Here is a 19,209-nt window from a genome sequence, read left to right as displayed (position 1 = left end):
TTATTAGGTTATTTTAGTATTTAACACTGTTTTTTTAAGCACTGTGTAATGGATGTAATTTTATCTTCAATTTCCCCTTTGTCAGTACGGTAGGTTTTTGTGTGGGTTTAGGTACTAGCTCATCCCTTTCTCTTGGGACAAATAAAATACTATCTATCTGAACTGTTCTCATCTTTGGTTTTTGAACAAGAAACTAAACATTAGCCAACCTCTACTTCACAAAATATTCATAGAGTCATAGAGCCTTACTCCAATTTTATTGTGATTTTATGAAGTAAGAGTGAAATTGAATAGAAGCAAATTGCAAATAATTACAGATTTTTACAGATCTATCTATCTATCTATCTATCTATCTATCTATCTATCTATCTATCTATCTATCTATCTATCTATCTATCTATCTATCTATCTATCTATCTATCTATCTATCTATCTATCTATCTATCTATCTATCTATCTATCTATCTATCTATCTATCTATCTATCTATCTATCTATCCTAATCTGAATTTAGCCAACAGGTAAACAGAATTTCATTCTGCAGTAGTTCATTCATATGCTGATCACTCAGCTCAGATTAAAAATCAGTCAACATGACATTACCGTGTATTAAAATTCTAATGGAGAAAGGTTGAAAATCATGTGTGAATGTAACTGGTTCTTTTTATTTACTAGAATCGAAAAAAATTATGAACATATTAAAATGGATTTCTGTGAAACTTAATTTGTAAACATTTACCTGGGTATTATAGTTTATATTACATTAGATGATATTCTACCCAGTGATTTTAGAATGGCATAATTGCAGCATGTGTTTGTGGAAGGAATAAAAGAAGCCATTTTTCAAAAAGCACCATGTGAAAATGGTTTGGAGTATAACAGTGACCCAGTGGTAATATGGGAAAAACTTTAATGGTCTGAAGAAACCAAAATAGAGCTTTTTGGCCAAAGTTTAAAGAGGTATGCATAGCACACCAACTGTACATAAGTAACACTCGAAACAAATCCAAAATCACAAAACTCACTATGAAGTACGATGGTGGTCACATTATGCTGTGGGCCTGCTTTTTATCATCAGGGACTGGGTATCTGGTTAAAATAAAATGAAGAATGGTCATTGGAAAATGCAAGCAAATGCTTTGAACCTATTTTAGTTTGCTAATACATTGAAACTTAGGAGAAAGTTCATGTTTCAGCAGGCCAATATTCAAGCACAAGGCCAAAGTAACCTTAGAGTCACTCAAGGAGAAAAAAAGTGAACATCCTGCAATGGTCAAGTCAACACCCTGATTTCAAATTGATTGACAACCTGAGGGACTATTTGAAAACTGATGTGCACAATGGTCATCTAACTGCCCAGAATAACCTGGAGCAAATTTGCCTGGAAGAATGGGCAAAAATCACTCTTAAAATTGTGCAATGCTGTATATGTTCACCACTAAAGACTTAAAGTTTTTGTTGTTGCCATTCAATGTGGTGGCTGAAAAGCTATTCAAGTTAGTAAGCCTAAACACCTACACCATCAGCAATAGGTGTAACCTGCACTGAAGAACAACTAGTGCATTGGAATACTGAGTAAAATAGTAAATGCACTGGATGTGTTCCAGATTCAGTAACACCATGATGTAACATTAATAACACATTACAAAGAACATAGTCACCAAACATAAACTTAGTACTAATACATATAGTGCAACAACGAAAGAGGTGAAACATTAGGTCAAACATATCACACTTAAAAATTAAACCATTTAGACTTGATTGATGATTGATAGCAAATGATTGCCGTCCATTCCATTATTCAGGCCTGTGGATGTTTTATTAAAGTTCAACGTACTTAGAACATCATTAGCTGTTGGGATGAAGAAGTAGTTGAACCAGTTGCTTATTATTCTTGCAACCTTAAACCTGTAACTTGATGGCAACAACTGAAATTGAGAATGTAGTGGGTAAATGCTGTCTGAGAAAATATGTTCTGCTTTCTGTAATACTTGCTTATTAAAGAGGTTTGTCAGATTTGACTGCTTAGCCTTTGTTATTTAGTGTTCCATTTTACAATTGATTTATTCTATTTTTCATGCTGACATTAAGATTTCCAAACCTAACCAGCAGAACATATTTAAAGGCAAACTTAATACAAAATTTAGAAAGTTTGCCAAAATGGTAGTACTCACTTCCTTAGACAGTAGAGGTGCTTCTGTATTTTCATTAAAGTCAACTTTAATTGTCCCCAGGTATTTTATAACTGTCAACAATCCCCACTGCCTGGTCTTTTATTTTTGTAGTCTTTTATCATTTCCTCTAGAAAAATGGCGTTTCTTCTAAAATATATGATTGGTTCCTTAGTTTTTGTAACATTTAGCTTTAATTCTCATTGAGTCATCAGCAAATTTTAAGATGAGCGGTTTTTCTAATTTACTGCCACAAAAATTAGTGTAGAGAATGTACAAAAGAGGTGAAGTGACACACCCCTTAGGGGACAGTGTGGATGAGAACAGCATATCATGTAAACAATCATTGACTTTCACTCTTTGACTTTTTTAACAGACAAAACTCAATCAGCCACCTTACCAAATTGGAGTCTAAATTAAAATCTTTAAAGATACCCTCTGAAAGAAGGTGTGACTGGATATGATTAAAAGTTGATAAGAACTTTACAAACATAAGCACTGAATGAGTCTGAATGCCCTCCGTGTAGTTATATAACAGATGAAGCAAAGTGACAATGACATCCTTTATACCTCTATTAGACTCATAGGCAAACTGAAATTCATTTAATAAAGCCCGATTTTTCTCTGTCAGTTTCTTCTTTATAAGTTTTTCAAGTAATTTCATAACCAGTAATGTCAGAGCCTCTGGTCTGGTCATTTGAGGTTTTTTATGTTTGTTTTTACTGGAGTTACTGTAGCCTGCTTCCCTTGCTTTGGAACCTTCTGCTGCCCTAATGACAACCTACAATAAAGTTAAAAATGGAGATGAACTGCTCTGCAAAAGATTTTAAGAGACTTCTGCTAAGATGGTCTGGTCCAGGACTTTTATTTGTTTTTAGTTTTCTAAAAATGTTCTCTACATCTTTTTGAACAAATAATATCTCTTCCTTATCAAAATGATCTTCTTCAAGTTTTGCACTTGCTCATTAAAACTGAACTGCTCAATCTCAAGTTGTATTCATTAAACATTTAGCTAAACCAGAATTGTAGTTAAAACCTGAAACTCTTATGTGCTTATTATTGTTTCACTGATGATATCCAAGTAAAATTTTAATACCTGGTCATACCGAATTCAGATTTTATGTGGACAGTTTCTGTTCTATTTTATCCTTGTAATCAATTTAAGCATTGTTAATTCCAGTCTTTGAATTCCTCTGTGCAGCATGCACCTTATTATCGGGCAGTGAGCAAAGGGTCCACTAGAGGACGTCAGGCCCTCAGGCCACCCTCATGAAGTCTGTTTCTGATTGTTTGGTCAGAGACATTCACACCAGTGGCCTGCTGGAGGTCATTTTGTAGGGCTCTGGCAGTGCGCATCCTGTTCCTCTGTGCCCAAAGGAGCAGATACCGGTGCTGCTGATGGGTTAAGGACCTTCTACAGCCTTGTTCAGCTCTACTAGAGTAACCGCCTGTCTCCTGAAATCTCCTCCATGCCCTTGAAACTGTTCTGGGAGACTCAGCAAACCTTCTGTCACTGGCACGTATTGATGTGCCATCCTGGAGAAGTTGGTGCAACCTCTGTAGGGTCCAGGTATTGCCTCATGCTACCAGTAGTGACGCTGACCGTAGCCAATGCAAAACTAGTGAATAAACGGTCAGAAAAGATGAGGAGGAAAAAATGTCAGTGGCCTCCACCTTTTAAACCATTCCTGTTTTGGGGATCGTTTTATTGTTGCCCCTCTAGTGCACCTGTTGTTAATTTCATTAAAAGCAAAGCAGCTAAAACTGATTAACAACCCCCTCTGCTACTTAACTGACCAGATCAATATCTCAGAAGTTTCATTGACTTGATGCTATACTCTGATTAAATAGTGTTCCTTTAATTGTTTTGAGCAGTACAGTTTAGTAAAAGTTCAATAAAGTTCAGTAGTCCTTTGTCTATATTGAGAAAATGTCTGGCATGTTTTCTTCCCGCTCATGGCACTACATTGGGATCCTGAGACATAAGGCTTTAAAATGGGAAGTGTGGTAGCCTAAACATAATCAGGATGTAATTCTTGTAAATGTGTGATTTATTGCATGTTGAATTTAGTATTTTAATCATAATACTGATTTTATTTCATCTTATTGCTGTATTTTTATAAGAAAGCCTAATTATCTATTTGATAATAAGTTTGAATATGTTTTGCATTTGCAGTTTTTTTTTTAATTTGGTACATCATGTGCATTCTTCAAAAACATGAATTATACCATTTCTCAGAAGAAAATTACATAATGGTTTAACCTCATTAATCTCATGTAACAAGACTGCATACTTCACCCCTCCTGAGATCTTTGAAAATACTCACCCCTACTTTCCAGCTGAAATTATATTTTATCATTATATTTTTTTCAGGTTTGTGTTTTCTATTAACTATAGACTGCCTATGTCTTGGCATAAAAACTACAGACACCTTCCTGAATATCATAGTATGTGCCTAACTTATTAATTATACTAACTGTTACTGTTGTGATTATAGTATATTTCTTTAAAAACAAATATTTCTCTTAGGACACACCAAAGTCGCACCGGAGAAGGGCAATTGAATGCTGTACAGATGCAGATTATTGCAACAAAGACCTACATCCCACACTTCCTCCTCAAAAAACGCAAAGTAAGACAAATATTTGAATTAAATTATACAGTAAATAAAACTTGGCACTTTATTTCTATTTGTTCTTTAACAGTTTATATGTAGCATATGCTGATCATGCACTGTATTTTCTTAATTTTAACATTTACTGTAAAATCATACGGTTTCCTTTCCGAAGATGTACCCACTACACCACATGGAGTTCTAATAGTGTGAACATTTGTTTTTTGAAATACAAAGTACTATTCCTGTTTCAGTATGAGCAAGTTTCACATATTTGTGAATGTATGTTGAATTAGAGTAAGAATACAGTGTACAAAGCCAAGACACAGTATGCAAAAGTAAGCCTTAAAATGGACATAGGAAGTTAATTTAGTTTTAATTGCATAATAACAGTTAATTAATTAAATGATAACCTATATTTTAATATGTCATCATTAGTGCTTATGTTGAGGACCCGAGTGGCTGGACCAGGCCAAGGGGACACCCACGTAACGCCTGGCAACGGCAGATAGAGGGTCATTTCTGGGGGGTGGAACTGGACCATATATCTGCCTGGGGAGTTGACAACCAATATTCTGAGCTGTTTCATCATGTGGTGGGAGCTGCAATGCACAGTATCATGCTCCCCAACCTGACCTGACCTGGGTGCTTATGTGTTCCTGTATATATTTATAAAAAAGTAATCTTACAAATATTTGTAGGAAGTTATTTGGATGAATACCAATGTCCCTTAAATTACGTGACTATGCATGATCATAGTAATTAAATAGCTATTAAAAGACAATCTATTTCAAACTTTGTACAGAAGGCATTCTCAGTAACCTTAAACCAAAATTTGATTCAAAGGGAAAAATAACACAGAAATCAACTGCTGTGATTTTAACATTCTAAGTCATTACTTTGAAAAAGAAGGAAGAGTATATATGCTGAACAGATATCAGAGTTGGAAGTACTTGGATGGGAGACCCTCTAGGAAAAAGTTGGGTTGTTACTGGAAAAAGTGTTGGTGAGACCAGCAGTGTGTGCTTACCCTGTAGTCTGTGGATTCCAATGCCCCAATGCAGTGAAGGTGACTATAAAAATTGGAGCCATCATTCAGATCAGACATAAAACCAAGGTTCTGACTCTCTGTGGTCATAAAAGTTCAATAGACATCTTTTACAAAGAGTAGTGTGTTTCCCAATGTCCAGGCTAAATTGCCCACCTCAGCCTGGTCATTCTGGCCCCCTAATCATTCACTGTCCCTAATTGGCTAACTAGCTCTCTCTCACCCCTTCACTACCTAATAGCTAATGTATGGTAAATATCCTGGTGCAAGAGTGGCTGCCATCATATCATTCTGGTGGATGTTAGAAATTAATGGTGGCTAAAGTGGGACCCCACTGTATATGTAAAATACTTTGAGTAGATTAAAAAGCACAATATAAAGGTAATTATTATTATTATTGTTGTTATTTTTGTGGACCCTGCAAAGTTTATCCCACATACACCAGTGAATTGATAACATAAAAATATTTTCTTTTTGCTTTTATTGCTTGGTCTTTCTACAATCAAACTTAATATATGAGTTGCACTGTGCATGGAATTATGTTAAAGTGATCTTTGCTCAGCAGGTTAGTCTGTGAGACCAAAAAGAAAATTCCTGTTTATTGAGCTGGTAAGCAAAATCATATAGAAGAAAGACAAGAATTATTACTTGGGAAGTTAGTCAAATGTTCCATCCCAGGGGTGTGCATACAATTTTGATAATTTCAATAGGCTCTATAATCCTTATAAATAACTGTTTTGAAGAGAAATGCAAAGCTACTTACATTCTTCCTGTCATTTATGAAAAAGAAAGTAATCCCCTGATTGAGAAAGTTGTAGAAAAACCTGTCTCTAATTACTTTCTTTATTAAAATGGAAGCAAAAAGGGTGTACTTATTTTTTAACCCATGGCTTTGGCATGTTGGCTTTTTATTGAATAAATAATGGTAATGTACATTTTCTTATGTAATGATCTAAAAGGGACTGAAAGAAAAAAGGAAAGGTAACAATACTTTGAAACCAGGAACTGAACATGCAAAGGGTATGGCATAAATGTAGCTCCTGAAGAGTAAAGTAAATCCAAAACACACTCATCAATCTAATATACATAATGAGCTGTGTGCTGTCATCTTATAAAGATAGGGCAATAACACAATAAATCACATGACCATTGTGTCATGTGCCTAGCAGTCTGTATACTGTGGTTGCAAACTCAGGTATCTCACAAGAAGAATGCAACAAAAGGATTCTGCATGCGGCCATGAACAAATGAGCCCAGAATGGAAGAGGCCACGTGGTCAGCATTGTGTCATAAAGGCAGCAGCCATTTAGAAAGATTTGTAAATGGGTAAATTTGACCAGTTCTCAACATGGAATATAGGCCACGACTTATATGGATACAGTAGCATTGTGGGTTCTTCCATGTTTTAATTGGGGGGCTTGGCCCTAGACAAAATGCTATTGTAGGAGAGATCTCAGTTAATATTAAAAACTGGTTGTTATTTCTTTTGAAAAATACAATGATGTAAATTTACAACAATAGTTAGAATAATAAGAATTAAGCATGTAGGTAAAATCTTATATTGGCTCTTGTAGAATAAATATTAAAATAGAAACAAATTACACTAAACTTATTTATTCATTTTCATATTAATGGAAGAGAACATCAAAAGTTACACTTTTTATCCGTCAAAATGGAAAACTATAAAAATAGATGCTTTATTTTTTCTTTTATTATTTAAAAAATAATAAAATAAACATGTCCTATTTGTTTTTTTTGTTTTTTTTACAAAAGCTCTAATTTAATGTCAGTCAGTCAGTCATTGTACAACCCGCTATATCCTAACACAGGGTCACAGGGGTCAGCTGGAGCCAATCCCAGCCAGCACAGGGCGCAAGGCAGGAACAAACCCCGGGCAGGGCACCAGCCCACCGCAGCTCTAATTTAATGTTCTTTCTTATGTATGTACATTTTATGTTCTTACATTTTAAACTAATGTTAACTGGTTTAAAACTGACATGCATATATTATCCCATAATCTTGTAATCATGTTATGCAATATCTAGTGTGCAACACACCTGTCAATACTTATTTGTTCAAATACCCCCTCTTCAATGTTTTTCTTTTCCTAAAGGGCTTAACAATTAATACAGGCAATTACACATTTTTATTGATGATAAACCTATGAAAATGGCACTTTATGAGGGTTCTTCCTTCATTTTAAAATTTCAGTTTGTTAGATTTAATTGAACTTCATTTTAACATATAAAAATGCTTTACGAACAGTACATATTACAGAACCGTGTATAAAATAAAAGCAACAACCAAGTTTGATTAATTGTTTTAATCATTATGTTTAGTTAACTAGTAGGCTATGAGAGCTTTAGCTGTTTAAATGATTGTTTCTTGCATCTTTTTAACTTTGCACTGTCAATCACAAAACACTAATATTCCTTTCATTTCTGATGTTACACAATGCACTCAAATAACAATGCTACTGTTGTGAAGAATTTAGTAATTTTTTCCCTCAAAAAAGTGACAAGGCATCTTTCAGTATGTTGTGGCTGTTAAACAATTTTACATTGGACATGTTAGTGTTGAAATCAAAGTAATATTTTCAATAATTGTAGATAGACTACATGAAATATTGTGTGAAAGAGTTAATCTGTATCTTGGTGTAAGTAAATGATAGTAACAAAAGATTCCCTGTGAAACTTGCAGATATCAGAATTTCATTGTTGTCGTAAATGTGAAAGAAGATAGGACTGTGTCAGGAAGGGATCAATGAATATAGCATTCTTGCCCTTCTCAGCATTAGCAGTGTCATAGTGTTTACTGTGAAATTAAGAAGTTTTATTACTGGCGACCTTTATTTTGCTGTCTCTATTTCAATTCAGTACACTTCATTTTGGTCTTTTATTGAGCACTTTAACCTTCTACAGGCAAAGAAACCTTAAATATTTGAAAACACTTGAATATATCAATTAAATGACAAGCCATCTGAAAATATGCAGTGCATATATATATAAAACATAGGCATATTTTTTAGGCAGTCTTCAGTTTTCTTAATGATGACAATGCAGTATAAAGTAAAGTAAGATAAAATCTAAGCTAAGTAAAGACAGCTGTAAAATTAGAACAGGAGACTCAGTTTAATACAGATTCTAGTGGAAACTTCTGGAAGTGCACAACAATGGGAGGCAAAATCAATACCAAACTAAACTAGTCCAAGTAGTCACCAAGTCCTCCTTGGAGCATTCTGCATTTGAGGACAGTGGATGATGTGAAGGTTTGTTAGCTATGATGCCAATATGTATGTCTGTTCACTTTCATGTCCCTTTATAGGATGAAGTGACAAGCCCCATCTAAAATTTAAAATATGTCTCAGTTTAGCCCTGCAAGAACCTTTAAATGAATGAGTTGGTTTTATAAGAACAACTGGTATTAAAATCTGTAACAAAAGGAGCACTTTCATGCAGTATTTTAGCTTTTCTGCCTTCTGCCATTAGGCAGATAAATGCTTACTCCAGACATCCTGTTCTTCACTCCAGCCAGAAGCTATAGGAAGATAGTACACACTCAACCTACTTATTTAGGGTAACATTTATTGAATTGCTGTGTGCTTTTATTCTATTGTCATATATTGTACTTTGAGTCAGTATCTGTGTATTCTGTTTTACTGCGATATGCAATTGAATTTCCATTTAGGGATTAATCTAATCTTATCAAAAAAACATCAATTCCAGGCCAGTTTTTGGTATAACTTTTTAACAATGAGGATACCCAAATTGCCTGCTGTTTTCTAACCAATTTTTTACTGTGAAGGCAAACATGGGAATTCAAGCAAGTTGGCAGCTTCTTCAAATAATTCTGTAAGATAACCCTATCATCGTAAGCAATGTCACAATGTGTAGTTACCTCTTCACCTGTATTCCATTTGTGCTGGCTGATTTAAATCAGAGTTCACAAGATCTCCTTCTTAGAAACTAGAAGCTAGATTTTAAGGTTGTGCTAAAGGAAACCCATGCTTTTATTACTCTCTGTACCCTCAGAAAATGTAATAATACTAATATTAGTCCTCCTCTTATCTTGTATATCTACTATAACTTAAGCTCATTTTTTTGTTTTATATTGTCTTGATCTTCAGGCCAGGTACTGCAGATTTAAATTAATGATTACTTGGATGGCAATGTTCAGGACCATGGTATCACTGGTCTTGTGCCTAGAATCCTAGAAATTTTTAGGCCATCCCTAACCCTTGAAGAGGATAGCCTAAATGTAACACAGGGGTGGTTCTCAAATGCCATTTCCTGCCAGCTGTAAATGAGTTCTACAGTTTTGAAATTAGGTGTAAGATTTAACTGGTATGGGCTAATAGTATCCAGAAAATTGTGAAGATATAGAGAGAAAATATAAGGTGAAGATGAATTATTGTGATGGTATTTTTAACAGTGGAAAAAAGAGAAGTTGTCCTATTGGATACAGAGAGAGCCAACATTTATGTCAGACCCCCGATCGTGTTTAACATTTTATTTATTCTGAGTGATAATTATTGGTTGGGACTTTGCTCCTCACTTTGTTCATTCCTTTATTAATGATTCTTTTTAAATGTAGTATATTTTTAGCATTGTATTCCAAAGTGGATTGAACAATTTTTTCACCTCAGAAAACACAGGCTTTCTGTACATCTTTACTCTATATATCATTTAAGCTAGCTTTGTCATAAGGTATGTTTTTATTCATCTGAAAAATTTAGAAATTGAAAGGGGGAAGGCGGCTACCTTGACAAACACTAGAATATTTTTTTGGACTGGGCACAAATCGATACTGGCATGTAGGGATACTTCAGGATACCAGGCAGAGAGGAAGAGAAAAAATTGTGAGATGGAGATCATTTAAGAAGGTATGAAAGTGTGCAGCCACCCTACCAGTGATTGTTTGGTTGAACCCAGAGAGACATAATGTATGTTTTATTATTTTCATGTCTTTCTGTACATCATTTATTAGTCTGTTTGATTCCATGTCTTTTTAGTGCCCTTTTGTTATAATAAACCATTTTCTTTTGTATAATTTCTGGTCTCCTTGACAGACTGTACTTTGGGTTTGAGGTCAGCTAAAGAGTGCCAGTTCCAGTCAACAACATTTACACAATGTAGACCAGATTGCAATAAACTCTTGTATGTCATGAACCTTTTAAAACAGATTAATTTTGATTCCTTTTTTTTTCTCTTCTCACAAGGACTTGTGGGCTAGATACATTAGTGACTCTAAACTGGGCGTACGTATGTGTGAGTGTGCTTTAATCTGCTTCATCTAGGGTTAATTGCTGTCTTGTAGCCAATGCTGCCAAGATATGATCCAATCTGCAACTTCCCCACACTTGATTAAACAATATCAATATATCCATTTACAAATTTAAACACTTAATGAAATATAAACTTATTATTCAATTAAACTGTGCAACCATAAGTGAATCACAACACAAATTTTATAATGTGATACTATAATTTTTTTCGAAATCTTTAACTGCTGAGAAAAGTTTATAAAAATATCTTGTTGCCATCCTGTCATTGATTCGCAAGCAATTCATGCAGAGGCTAATTCTGATGTGAAATGGATTTCTGCCGACAGCAGGAAGCAGAGTACTGTTATGTCTTTATGGATAAGAAACAAATATAAGAACAGTTCTGGGGCATTAACACAGGCCCTGGCATGATCAAAAAGTGTGATTTCAGCATTTTCTTCTTTATTCATAACCAGTTGACTCAGTGTGAAATGATTCAACCCACTATACCTTAAACCCCTTTTCTTTTTACAGGTTTTTTTGATGGGAATGTCCACCACATAGCCTTACTCATCTCAGTGACTGTATGTAGTATGACTCTGGCATTAATCATCATTTTTTGTTACTTAAGGTCAGTGCAAAATTAATCAATAAGCTAAAACACAAAAACGAAACAAAGGGAAATTGTTTAAGTTGGTGTTGTCTTCTACAGATATAAAAGACAGGAATCAAGGCCACCTCACTACAGCATTGGAGTAGAACATGACGAGATCTATATTGCTCCTGGAGAATCACTAAAAGACCTAATAGAACAGTCTCAGAGCTCTGGCAGCGGATCAGGCCTTCCTCTATTGGTAAAGAGTTTCACTAAATTTCTTTGGTTGAGTTGTGCTCTTTAACCTTTAGACCCTCAAATGCATTTGATAACAGATTAGTTAAAACAATTTGTAAACTGATGATTGTGTTAATATTTAATGAATTGTTTCAGTTTGGAAATGTGCCCTGTCATGCTAACAGGCCAATGATTGCCCCTGAGCTGAGAACTTTGGGTTAAAAAGATGTAAAGAATCTTTGAATCGCAGATAGCAATAGAATCCAGTGATACCATTAGTGATTTTGGGCCCAATTCAAGAATATCATATTGGGTTTCTTACCTTGACAAAAAAAAAAAAACATACAATGACTGTGTAACTGCACACCCACTCCCCAAAGCCATTCAAACCTTTTGAGCACTATTTGATCTCCATATTTACTAGGGCTGCCAAATTAACTAAAAAATTTTTGATTCTAGATGGTACTTGCTTGTACATGCGTTTTTTATACGTTGTTATTATTATTGTGGTAATGTTGGCGACATGGTGAAAAAAGCCCCATAAAAAATAGTGGTGATACTCAGAGAACTATTACTTAAAATAAGAGTCATCAAAATCTTGTACAAGTGCACTTTATAAAATAGAAACATCTATACAGCTGTTATGTCCTTAGTCTATAAATGACAGATTGTTGAGGAAGAACTTGTTAGGATAGCAAATATATATAGTATATACTATATATATACTAGCAAATACATAATACAAATATGAAGCCCAGATGAAACAATAATCACCCATGAATGCTTAAACTTGCTAAATGCAATCATTATTTGACTTTTCTGTAAATGTTTAGTCATCAGTATAAGTTGTACAGTATTTAACAGACATTTTAAAAGCAGCTTAGTATTGTAAAATGACTTTAAGTGATTACCAGGAAAGCACTAAATTAACAAAACACTACAGAGCAAATATTTAAACAAAATCCCAAGAATAGTAGTGTCTAGATAGCTTTGACATTTACAGCAGGTGCAATGATCCTGTAAACTAATTCATTTTGCACCACATATGAAGAATGTATTAAGTTAATAAACTGACCTGTCTTTGGGGGGAAAAAAAACGGATTACAAAATCCTTCTTCAGTAGTTTAAGCTTTTTTTCCCCTTTTTCTGGAACCTGGAATTTGGCTTAAGCATTTCAATTTCAAGTAGTGTGGATGTGCATGTGTGTATCACCACTCTACAATTCAAGTTTGTGAAGACCGGGCTGAACCATTCTGGCTGAAACAGACAGATGAAATACAACGTAGAGACTGCCTGGATTGTTGCTTTTGGCAAAAACCATTAGTTTCTAAATTGTATGTCTCACTAGTGAAAATTCACATGCAATACATTGAGCTTCGCAATGGAATCCACTTAAAATACATAGTTATATTTTAGAGGTATTTTACACTGCATTATTGATGAATACATATTACCTTTCAACTCAGTGCTCATTATCAGAACTTTATTCACTTCAAATTTGTGCTTTCAATAAGTAACAATTTCTCAATGAGACAGCCCTTTATAAAGTATTTTTAAAACTACATTGTATTTTATATTGCTTTTTCTCGAGTCACTTAATTATATCAAAAATAATGGTGACCAATAACAACACGGACAAATTACATCAGCTGAGTTGGTGTTCATGATCACTATACAGTGCCTTTCTATTATGAAACTGAACAGCTTTAGTGTCATTTGTAGCAGAGTCAAAAAAATGGCCAGCCTGCAGAGCCGTATAGATAGATAGATAGATAGATAGATAGATAGATAGATAGATAGATAGATAGATAGATAGATAGATAGATAGATAGATAGATAGATAGATAGATAGATAGATAGATAGATAGATACTTTATTAATCCCAATGGGAATATGAATTTCAGCTAGTGTGGGAACAGTGAGCAGTCCTTTCAGGGCTAGTGAGCTACCCAAGTGATGTACAGAGCAGAAAATTACTGACACTCGGCATTACAATCTGCTTTGAACATCATATATTTCTTTGATTTCTAATTGGTTTACCATTTTGTACTGAATGTATTGGATTCCTGTAGACAATAGTATAACTGAGAATACAGCAACATTACATATGCAATGAAAAACAAATTACTCTGAATATTTTGTCAAGATGGTGTTTCTCATTGAATGAGAATTTTGTGAACTCCTAATCCATAACATTTGCTAAGCTTCAGTTTTATAGTCTGGTACAGACCAGGCTATGAGATGACAACTTACCCTGATTCTCTTTGGTGGAAGAGAAACCATCTCAAATACATTTTCCATCTCCATTTAAGCAAGGTTTATGTGCTAAGTCCACTTTGTGGAATAACCACAAGGTGTCCTGGTTATTATATCTTATATTTACTAATTGGTGGGTCTCACGCTAATGTAGTTGCAGCATTTCATCATTCAGTATTGTTTGCCCAGGTATCTGCTCTGCTTGTTTTTAAATTGTCATTATGTAGCCTCTCCGAGGGCTACAAGTTGAAAAAAGAATTACACCACCCCTCGTCTATTGGAGGAAAACAACCTCCTGCAAAACCAAACTCTCCCCACACAGGTCTTAATTAAGATAGTTTTAATACAGGTGCTTTAAATTACTGGGCTCGTTAAAATATAATTACAATATTAAAAAAAAACAGTAATAAAATAAAATAAGTGTAGCCAGTTATGACAAGCTTGACCATTACCCCAGGGGTCTGATCAGCCAGGGTTATTAAGATAATTAAATGTTTCAATCCAGAAACCATCTCCTGGCAAGCACAGGGTAGGAGAGTATATTAAAAAAAACAAAGCAAAAAAAAAAAAAAAAATTGAATAAAATAAAAGGCGGCACAGTGGTGCAGTGGGTAGCACTGCTGCCTCGCAGTTGGGAGACCTGGGGACCTGGGTTTGCTTCCCAGGTCCTCCCTGCGTGGAGTTTGCATGTTCTCCCCGTGTCTGCGTGGGTTTCCTCCGGGCGCTCCGGTTTCCTCCCACAGTCCAAAGACATGCAGGTTAGGTGGATTGGAGATTCTAAATTGGCCCTAGTGTGTGCTTGGTGTGTGGGTGTGTTTGTGTGTGTCCTGTGGTGGGTTGAACCCTGCCCAGGATTGGTTCCTGCCTTGTGACCTGTGCTGGCTGGGATTGGCTCCAGCAGACCCCCGTGACCCTGTGTTCGGATTCAGCGGGTTGGAAGATGGATGGAAGAATAAAATAAAATCTAAAACAATACCTTAAGCCACTTTTAAGCAGGGGTCACATCTAACAAAAAAAGTTAAAATATTAACTAAAAATGAACCACCACATACCAGCAAGTAGCAAAGGATCATTCAGTCCCACTACAAGGACCATGTATTTCTCCACAATGCTACCATCTCAAATAGCTGGCATTACCCCAATTAAAATCATTGTTGTCCTAATGTCTCCAGGCTACAATTGTTAGGATACAATGAACAGAGAAAACTACATAAGAAAAGGGCAAAATAATAAAATTAATAAAAAGAATCAACAAAAGGGAACTAAATATTTCATACTATAGTCTTATAAATGTAAAAATCATACTACCGTGCATTTTTTAAATGCATAAAAAGAGAAGAGAAAAAAAGACCAGCTAATTAAGTGGGACCATTTATTATCACTGATTGTGAATTTGGTTAGAACAAAACCCTGCAGCCACAGTGAGTGCCCAGGACTGAGTATGGGAGTTTTTGTTCTTGGTGTTTCAGGTTAGGGGTGTAAAATGCTGTCTGATGGTATTATATGTAAACGATTCTCTGTAAAATAACTTTTGATTGACTGATTCTTAAACATCACTGAAAAAAATGTGGAAAAGAATTTATTTTCTTAAAGAAGTTCCTACATAGGGTGTTTTATCATTTAGAATGTTTTCTGCCTTTTGTCCAGTTCTACCAGAATATAAACTTTGCTTCCCTTCAGCCTTGTGCTGAAGCCCAGAAAATAGATCAATTGAAGGCAGATTTGTCACCATTTTAGTATGATTTGCAAGACATTCCAGAATTGAAAGGGGTATTATCTAACCAAGGGACATTATCCAATTATCTAACCTTTATGAGCAGAATTCTGTCTGCTGGTCAGGTTTAAGTTTTAGTTTGTACTTCACTTCTGCACAATGATACATCAAGGATTGCTGTTATTATTTAGATTTTAAATAGCTGAAGATGACGTTTAATTATGTTATTGCTGCTGCACAAAGGCAGAAAGAATTGAAGCATTTGCAAGGTAAAAAATTAAAATCCTAGTCAACAACTTTACAGCAGTGCTTACTCCTTAGAAATGTCTCTGTAGTTAAATTAATAGTTTATCATTCTTCATTTGTAAAATGTGTTATCATTCCACAAATTCTTACAGCTATTCTTGGCACTGTAGAAACAATTTAAAAATATATCCTAAAGGTTTAAAATTACTTGAAATTACTTGTTTGTGATATATGGTATTTGATCATGCTGCCATAGGCCTACTTTACACAATTTGTTGCCTAGGAACACAATTATGAGTACAGCTGAGCTTCACTGAGTGTGAAATGCCAAGTCATCATTAGAGTGTTTTTATTATGTAAATATTTTTCTCAGGTATGGTAAGCCAGGCCAAGTATTAAATATGTTTAAAGTAGGGCAGCACTGTGCCACAGTGCTTAGCACTTTTATCCCACAACTCCATAAGACTGAGTTTGAATTTGGGCCTGGTCACTGTCTTTGTGTAATTGTCATGTTACCCTATGTATGTCTGCAGTTTTCTCCTTGTACATCAGCTTTGCACCTACACCCAAAACACATGCATGCTTGGTTAACATGCAGCATTTACTGGCCCTCTGAGTGAACCCTCTAAGTGGTTGGCTGTTTCTTATTACTGAATTGTATTGAAAATTAATTTCTAGGTTCAAAGAACAATTGCCAAGCAGATTCAGATGGTAAAGCAGATTGGCAAAGGACGATATGGAGAAGTATGGATGGGAAAATGGAGAGGAGAGAAAGTAGCAGTGAAGGTTTTCTTTACAACTGAAGAAGCCAGCTGGTTTCGAGAAACTGAAATTTACCAGACCGTGCTTATGAGACATGAAAATATTTTAGGTAAGAACAGCAAAAGAATGGGTGAAGAAATTTAAAGTTGAATATGTGCAAAAACAATATCTAACATTACTTGCGTTATCTAATCTACATGTCAATTATTGTTTCATATGCTAAGGTCAAATGGGATTGCCTTTTTAAACTGAAGAAGCAGTTCATTGGCCAGGAGTTCTTCTTCATTTGAAAAAAGGCAATTCCATGTGACCTTTGCCAAAAGTATGTATTTAATAATATTTTAATAATAAATATATGTGTTTCTCACATTTTGAGCATGCAACTGGATAACTGGCATGTGGGTTATGCAACTTGAGAAACACAAAATTTTTTTTTCCATGGATTGTTTTTCACATTGTTTACCACTGTGCAGCAATGATTACCATTAGCTTGTGTTATATCATAAATTTTTTTAGCATTCTGCATGAAAACATAAGATTATTTTTTGTATTGTTTTTTCATCACTACAAACTACATGGGTAAAGTAACATATAAAAATATAATTTTTGAAATAAGTATTCCTTTAAATGTGGGTGAATGAAAATCACATCACTAAATCAAATCTAGTGTTAGACAACACATTCATCTTATCTCACGTAAAAGTGCTAAGCTGTATGCTGATATCCACATAGGATCTGTGCTATAAGAGTTGTATAAGTAAACCTAATATTTTGTTCCTTTCGTATATACTAACTTTTGAGAAGAACTACTTTAAATAACAAGCACAGTTTAAATGCATATTTATGTCATATGTATTCATGTTCCCGACAAGTCTTACTGCTTCATTGCTATGAAGTGTTAATTATTATCCTCTGCTGTACAATCTAAATTCAACTATTTTACAGTAACTTTACACATCAGGTGGTTAAATTTTCCCTCAGCCCCAAAGGAACTATTTACATGCTGACAGGCTCAGCTTAAAGAAGTACAAATGTCTGATCCTGTGTCTTCTGGCCAATGTTTATGTTTACCTTTCAAAATTTGTATGTATGTAATTCACACATTCAATAAAACACTCCACAAATGCATACAGACAGCTCTTTTGCTCAGATTTATATTCACATCCGAAAAAGTGTAATAAAAAGGGCCTTCATTTTCTAGTGAGTTAAAGACTTTTATGAAACATACATTTTTGTTTCTTTTGAAAAATATCATTTTTACACAAAACATTATTGTATTCATTTTCTGAACCCACTTTCTTCCAATGCCAGGTTTTAGGGGAAATTGAATTTATATTATATTTGTTTTTAGGGCATATAAACAATTTTACTCCTGCCCAAATAGGTGTGACTATAAGGTAAAATGTTTTTGACCAACTGGTTTAGTTAAAGTCACAAAAAAGGAGATAATTTTGATTAAAAAAAATGAACTTGGCCTTTAAACTTTTTTAATTCTGTTATTTTAGTCACAAGTCAAGAGGAGTTTTTCTGTGTGTTTTTAATAAGGTATACTAGTAAATTTTTGTTATACATTGTTTCAAATTCAGTATAACAGTTAAATTATCCTACTTAATAAGTATATTTAATAACTAGCATTGTAAGCCCCTGCTGTAAAAAGTCTGGGGTCCTAGAAACTATTGAAATCATCAGAAAAAAACTGAAATGTAGAGATGTCAGGTAATTGAGGTAATTGAAAAGAACTACTCTAGGCATCTCTCTCCTAGGACGTTTTGTTTTGCTGAAGTGCTTGCATTGCTTGTGCATTAGTGGCAGGAGGAAAGGTTAAAGGGATATCATTTTGCTGATGATAGCAGCTAAGCAACTTTGGCTTTCTTTGGAGGTTTCGTTTTGCTGACGTGCTGGCCTTGCTTGTGTTGAGTTTCCTTGGAGGCGGAGCCCTTACCCCAACTCCACCTCTTACTTCCGGGCCAGACAGGCACACACTTCCACATGTAGACGTTTATACATAAGATGTGCAACAAAAATACAATACAAAAAGTTTTTTGGACATTGAGTTCAATGCCTTTGTGACAGTAGTGGGTGCTCCTGAGTCAATATTTGTGTTTATAAATGGATCCAGACAGGCCAAATGTATAAAGTGTCAAGTATTTTTATGATAAGGGAAAGGTAATACAACAGAAAGAACATAAAGTATAAGACAAAAAGGAAAATAACAAAGATCTAATGTCACACAGAGTGTAATTATGCACTGCATTCACCCTCACTACCATTGTTAATTTACTTGACTTGAATGTTCTTTGAAA

At 34.7% G+C, this 19,209-nt stretch overlaps 1 protein-coding gene across 1 annotated transcript in view; it reads left to right on the top strand.

Moving 5' to 3' along the window:
* The window catches only part of bmpr1ba (bone morphogenetic protein receptor, type IBa), a 124,969-nt gene that overhangs the window by 81,391 nt on the left and 24,369 nt on the right, over positions 1-19,209 (top strand). Inside the window, 4 exon segments of the mRNA XM_028802139.2 lie at positions 4,701-4,803; positions 11,631-11,727; positions 11,809-11,950; positions 16,823-17,015. Of these exon segments, the coding sequence (XP_028657972.2) occupies positions 4,701-4,803; positions 11,631-11,727; positions 11,809-11,950; positions 16,823-17,015 (535 nt within the window).

Source organism: Erpetoichthys calabaricus, chromosome 5, assembly GCF_900747795.2.
Source record: "Erpetoichthys calabaricus chromosome 5, fErpCal1.3, whole genome shotgun sequence".
Classification (NCBI taxonomy): Eukaryota; Metazoa; Chordata; class Cladistia; order Polypteriformes; family Polypteridae; genus Erpetoichthys; species Erpetoichthys calabaricus.
The sequence above is the reverse complement of the archived record's forward strand: the minus strand, read 5'-3'. Positions and strand labels throughout refer to the sequence as shown.